General features: G+C 40.5%; 2 protein-coding genes across 2 annotated transcripts; both read right to left on the reverse strand.

The window, feature by feature from the left end:
* Positions 1–1,974: 1,974 nt before the first annotated feature.
* LOC149940670 (uncharacterized) lies at positions 1,975–3,197 on the reverse strand. The gene has a single exon (XM_090178588.1). The coding sequence runs from the start codon at positions 3,190–3,192 to the stop codon at positions 2,146–2,148; it is 1,047 nt and encodes a 348-aa protein (XP_090034714.1). The 5' UTR covers positions 3,193–3,197; the 3' UTR covers positions 1,975–2,145.
* Positions 3,198–3,380: 183 nt separating this feature from the next.
* On the reverse strand, positions 3,381–5,592 carry LOC149940671 (uncharacterized). The gene is made up of 2 exons (XM_090179347.1): positions 3,498–5,592; positions 3,381–3,445 (listed from the first exon to the last, which is right to left on the reverse strand). The coding sequence occupies exons 1-2, from the start codon at positions 5,590–5,592 to the stop codon at positions 3,381–3,383; spliced, it is 2,160 nt and encodes a 719-aa protein (XP_090035473.1).
* Between the last annotated feature and the right edge of the window lie 538 nt (positions 5,593–6,130).

Raw genomic sequence — 6,130 nt, forward strand, 5'->3', positions numbered from 1 at the left:
GAATCAGAGAGGGTAAAGTCGCTTCGCTACTGAGAGGCGTCTCTTCCTATTCCCGCAATGTTAAAATTTCGTTACCAGTTTTTGACGCACGCGCGAATAGAAGAAATTACAAATGAAGTTCAGGATCCCACTACCAGGGTGCTACAGGGTGTCGTTAGTTAAACATTTTTAGAAGATTTTTGTTACATCCGCAATGTGGCACCGATTATTTTCTGAATTCTGATACTAAAAAATTTAAATAAAATGTGAAATGGTTGTTTCATGTGAATTTATGACGCAAGTAAGTACAACTAATTATTTTTAAATATTATATTTGAATATTGAAGTGTCAATTCTTTTTAACAGCCTAAAATAATGGGAAACATAAATAGCCAAGGCCTAACAACAATAACAATAGAAATTAATATATTGGAAATGAAATAAGATCAAATTACTTGATGAAAATAAATAAGAAATAAATATATAAGATAAAGCTTCGAAGTAGTTAAAAAAAGACGAATATGAGGTATCTTCATCAATTTCTTGTCCAGTCTTTTCTGTGTCTTTTTGTAATCATGATCGAGATCTTGTTTTTTCAGGGCATTTTGAATCTATTGAAGCTTGAAACCAAGTCTTGTCAATTCGACGTGTAATAAATTTTTCCATACGCTCTTTGACATTTGTCATGTGAGATAGTAGTTTAAAGCTAGTATCAAATACCTCATTTGTTTCTGTAATAATCTTTAAAAAATTGTCAGTAGGTACTATAAGGCTACCAAAAGAAGAGTTCTTTGTTGTTTTGAAAAACTTGAAGAAGAAGAGCACATTTATAGGATCAATAATTGGATCGCTCTTTTTGAGTTGGCTGAGGCAAGAGGAGCATTGGTGGTTTGAAAAACCGATGGATTAAATATCCTGATATATAGCTAAGGACATTTTGTTTAAGTAGATTTGGACTCTCAATTGAATTGCATATGCTCTGTTCGAATGTGTTTAGAAGATGATGACAATTGCGTGTTTAAATCTAAAGTTCTTTTACCATTGTGATTAACAACTAAAGTAATGTAATTTATTAAAATTTTTTATTATTGAGATAGACAGTTTCAAATTTCAATTACCATTTTCTGAATTTTCGCATGAAATACTGTTGGACAAAGTGTAATTATGTTCATCTAGAACATTAAGTGTGTTTTCCTCTGAAATTGGTTGTGATGCGTTTGTGACCAACGCTCTTTCTTCCAACCCATGTTCATATGTGGCGTATGGATATGCTATACATTTTAGTATATTAATTGTCAGTAAATTTTTTAAACGACATTAAGAGCCCTTAGATGTTTTTCTTTACCTTCACTAACTGTACTGGAAAATGAGTAGTGTTCATAAAATATTGTTGGCACAGCTGATGGTATTAGACTATTTTTAATTTTAATATTCATAAAACTATCGTCAGTGAAATGATTAGAGCAAAACCTATGGTTAAAGTGTAGGTATTCCGTTGTTTTATTTGTCAGTTTCTCGTTTTTTACATTATTCAACTATGATAGGGAACTGAAATTTCAATAAGAAAGTTAAAGTAAAAATAAACCTATGTAAAAAACACGTATTCACCGTTCTTTTTCCCTTGGAAACTTGAAAAATGATAATCGATAATTCTTATTTTTCGTATTAGAACAATTTACGGCGGAACACGATGGTCCAGGCGTATTTAAAACATTTAAAAACTACTTAAAATGTAAATTAAAAACCAATCAATTTTTACGTCGTCCTAAACTGAATATTGAATCGCGCGCTAGGATACTCTTGAAGCGCCATCAAACGTTCGGATCCTATGGGCATTTTCGCGGCAAAAAATAAATACGGATTTTTGAACGAGAGACGCCTCTCAGTAGCGAAGCGACTTTACCCTCTCTGCTAGAATGGTTCAAAGGTTCAAAGGTTTTTTATTCGCTCGTACAAAGTACACCCTTTTGTAACAGGGCGGCTCCAATGGGAGCTCAGCATTAATTATACAATAATACACTAGTAATAAAAATAAAAGGTAATGGTAATGGAAAATTAACCAGGAAAACGTAAACAGGAAAAAGTAATATACAACGTTATGTAATAAATTTTAGGGGGAAGTACTATGTAGACCGGGAAACAGAGAAGTTAGGGTAGTCAAATAAGTTAATTTTTCTTCTTCTGCCAAGTCTCTAACACCTTTTGGATCACCTCGAAGTCCCAAACATCCCCTGCAAGACCAAGAATATTTTCCAAGGGGCACCCAAAATGCTCTGCCCGCCAGCTGTTACACGCTTGGTCAGTTTCCGTTTCTGGGCATTCTAGGAGAACATGGTAAACATCCTCATTCACTTGACCACATAGCTTACAAAGCGGGGATAAGGCTTCGGAACCCAATAATTCCACTTGACGTTCCATGGTTAGTAGGGCACCCGTTCGAGCTTGAAAGAGTAAACCGCTGCCCCACGACCCAGTATAACATGCCTCTTTCATCGGTTTTTCTTTAGCTTTGTAATAGCCGAGGCTTGTTTTCTGACGTACTTGGGACTTCCATGATATCAGTGCGGCTTCCTGTACCTCTTTCTCCACACATGTTACCCATTCCTTATAAGAGGTAGCCTTGTCTCTCTTTGAGCTCAGACATAATTGCCGGTCCACTCTTTCTATTGCTCGAGACCAGTCCGTTTTAGAGCCATTGTCTCGAATGTATGTGTATACTTTCTTAGCTATCCTTCTAGCATCCATAAATTTGAGGCGTCCCAGAAATTTCAATTTGCTGCGAGCTTCTCTGGTTGCCATTGTACTCCATCCCATCTCACCATCTATAGCGGCATTAGCCGCAAATGGGCCTGCATTTAGAGCCGTTCTGCCTACCGCTCTCTGGCATCTCTCCAGCCTCTCCCTAGTCATGGCTGAATAACAAATGACCTCGTTTGCATACGTCATTGTTGGTACGGCTACACTCTTCCAAAGTGTACGGCTGACCGAGTATTTGTTGTAGGACTGCTCGGCTAGGTTACGAACTACCCACCGCATCGCGTTTCCCTTTCCAGCCACTATCTTTTCCATGGTACTCAAAAAAGGACCAGTACTATCAATGGTAATGCCCAGGTATTTGTACTTGTTCACCTTCTCCATTGGCTTCCCGTCGAGAAGGTACGACCACTCATCAACAGGCTGTGTAGAAAAGGACATTGTATTTGACTTATCCATGCTAAATAGTAAGTTCCTACACTTGGCAAAGGCCGAACAAATGTCAAGTAACTTCTGCAGGTCGTCAGGGTGATTTGCGAAGAGTACAATGTCGTCCGCATAAAAAAGGCAAGACACACAGAGGTCCTTATTTTTTGGAGGATACCCAGGAAGTTTAGCTCCATACCCAGAAACTTGTAGTGACTGGGCTAGGTCATCAAGGTATACTGTGAACAGGGTGGGAGATAACGGGCAGCCTTGGCGTAAACCAACCCTACTCGATAATTCAGTCGTCGCAATCCCCTCCAGATAGTATGTGTAGTTACATTCCTTGTACAGACTCTCAATTTCTGATCTCAGGGTAATAGGAATAGCCTTGGAGGAAAGACATTCCCACAGTTTAGACCTATCGACGCTGTCATAAGCTTTCCTCAGATCCAGGAAAGCAATTTCCAGGCGTAGAGCCATTTTCATGGTCAATTCAATTAATTGCATGATGACAAACAAATGATCGCCTATTCGTCGGTCCTTTCGAAAACCTCCTTGGGGCTCACAAATTAAATAATTTTCCTCCAGAAAGTTAGTAAGGCGATTCTTCAGTAACATTGCATACACCTTATACATTACTGAGGTGACAGCAATGGGGCGGTAGGAGTCGAGCTCCAGAGCATTTTTGCCTTTCCCTTTATAGATTAGAGTCACTCGTGCACAAAGCCAGGATAGTGGTGCCACTTTACTTCTCTTAATAGAATTCAATATACTACACAGAGACAGGCGAGCGTTAGGACCAAGAGCTTTCAGACTTTCAGAATAGACTCCGTCCGGGCCTGCTGCCTTCCCCGTTTTTAAAGTACCAAGCACCTTATTTAATTCCATAACTGAGAATTCATCGTCACAAAGGGGATCTTTCGCTTCAGTGCCCGAGCAGCTAGTTGAGAGGGATGGAGTGGTGGGACCGACTGTGGGGCTGAGTAGTTCATTCTCTAGATCTTTGATATACTCTGTGATTCTCAGAGCCACCGCCTTCTTTTCCCACAAGAGGGACCCATTCTTCGCTCTAACTCCTTTAAAAGCCTTTTCTACCACCACCCCCTGCTTCCTCAATTTTTTCACGTAACGCCAGAACTTCTTTCCTTTGTCTTTGGCCGCCTTTTCGATATCCCGTTCCATTTTTAAGTTCACCAGTCTAATTTCACGTGATACTACGTATTTCGCGTTGGCTTTTGCGGCTTTATAGGCAAACCAGAGGTCTCGTACAGAGTTAGTATCGGCTCCTCTAGCAACAGCTAGTCTGTGGGTCTTTGCTGCCCTTTTTCTAAGTTTTGTTGCTTCCCCAACTGACTTGTTCCACCACTTCTTTGGCAGTATCTTATTCTTAATGAGCGGGGCTGGCTGTCTCTTTTTTAACGTGCCTTCCATTGACTTTAGCATTAATTGAACGAAATTTTCATACGACTGATCACTCGTTCCCATAGCCTCTTCCATGGCCAACTGGAATAGTTTCATATTTTCTTCATTATCCAATTCCCAAAAAGTCCTTGGGTTGGGTTCCAGGGCGAGGCAATTGGGTTTTGTAACTTCAACTTGCGGTGACTCACAAATTGCCTCCAAAAATAGACTGTTATGGTCGCTACCAACACTCTTTACACCAAGCTCATCGATTTCCATTTTCGTAAAGAAATTTACTAATTCTTCGCTATAGAGAAAGTAGTCTACTGTTGTACGATATGCCTCATTGTGCCATGTATACATTCCACTACAAATTGGAGCCAAGTTACCCATTATTAGGCCGAAACTTTCAGCAAACAGCTTCACCTGCCGGCCCTTTGAATCTTCCTTCCCACACTCCGCAATATGGGCATTGAAATCGCCCATTATACAGACTTTGTAACCGTTCATGACTGCTTCTGTGACGTCCCTACTGAGGCATTCATAGATAAGACTGTTCAACGTTTTGGCTGCTGTAGAAATTCCCACAGCAAAATACACTAGAGCAAAAAGAATATTTGGCAAATTTTCAAAGTAGAACCACATGTGGTCTGTGCAAGTTTTGTGTAGCGTAAGGGGCACAGAAACAGGGGCCATAACGCCAATCCCTCCACCTTTCTTCTCACGGTCCTGGCGGTTATTTCCTAGCCATTGCACACCTTTGGGTAAGTTAGGATTGGCTCCGTCCCGTAGATGTGTTTCTGCTAGCGCAAAGAAAGTCAGCTTATCTCCTGATATAATAGATGATAGCTCCTGCATCTTTTGTTCCGATGCCCCACCCTGTATATTCAGATAGCCAAAACGGAAGAAAAGGAATGTTTTTGTTTTCTGGCTGCGCCTTTTCCCTCTCTTCCTAATTTTTCTCTGAACCATTTTTTTTGCTACAGGAACTTCAGCACTATGATCTCGGTCCACAGGGTCATTCACAGACATATTAACATTTCCGAAAGAGCTATTTACATATTTACACATTGTTTCCCTTGCCCTAAAGTTCAAAACTTGTGCGCGACTTATCTTCGTGTTGAAAGATATATCGTCTAGGGCATCCTCCTGCACTCTCATTGGTTGCTGGGAAGAGTCTTTTCCGTGTCCGTGGGTGACATCACCGGAAGGGCCTGATTCCCAGAATTCAGGCCCACCTTCAAGTTTTTTTTAGCATTGGAACCCTTAGCAGTAGATTTTGGTAAAGCCCTCCGCTTTTTCCACATAAGCATTCGAGAAAACATCCTCTGCTCCAAGGATCGATCGGGGGCCAGCTGAACTTTACTGAATTCTAAGACTTGATTAGTCTTCAACTTAGGAGCTGCTTGTAGTATGACCTGTCGAGATTCGTGGCTATCCAAACAAATAAGTACCGGTTTCTCCTTTCTTTCTGTGCCTCTGCCAAAGCGCGTGCTGGTTTTGACGGTAAAAGAGAAAGTCTCCTCTAGTTCCAGATTCTTTCTTAGCCAGTTTTCTGCCCCTTCTGGCG

Source organism: Leiobunum rupestre, chromosome 6 (assembly GCF_980474605.1).
Source record: "Leiobunum rupestre chromosome 6, qqLeiRupe1.1.hap1, whole genome shotgun sequence".
In the NCBI taxonomy this organism is placed as follows: Eukaryota; Metazoa; Arthropoda; class Arachnida; order Opiliones; family Sclerosomatidae; genus Leiobunum; species Leiobunum rupestre.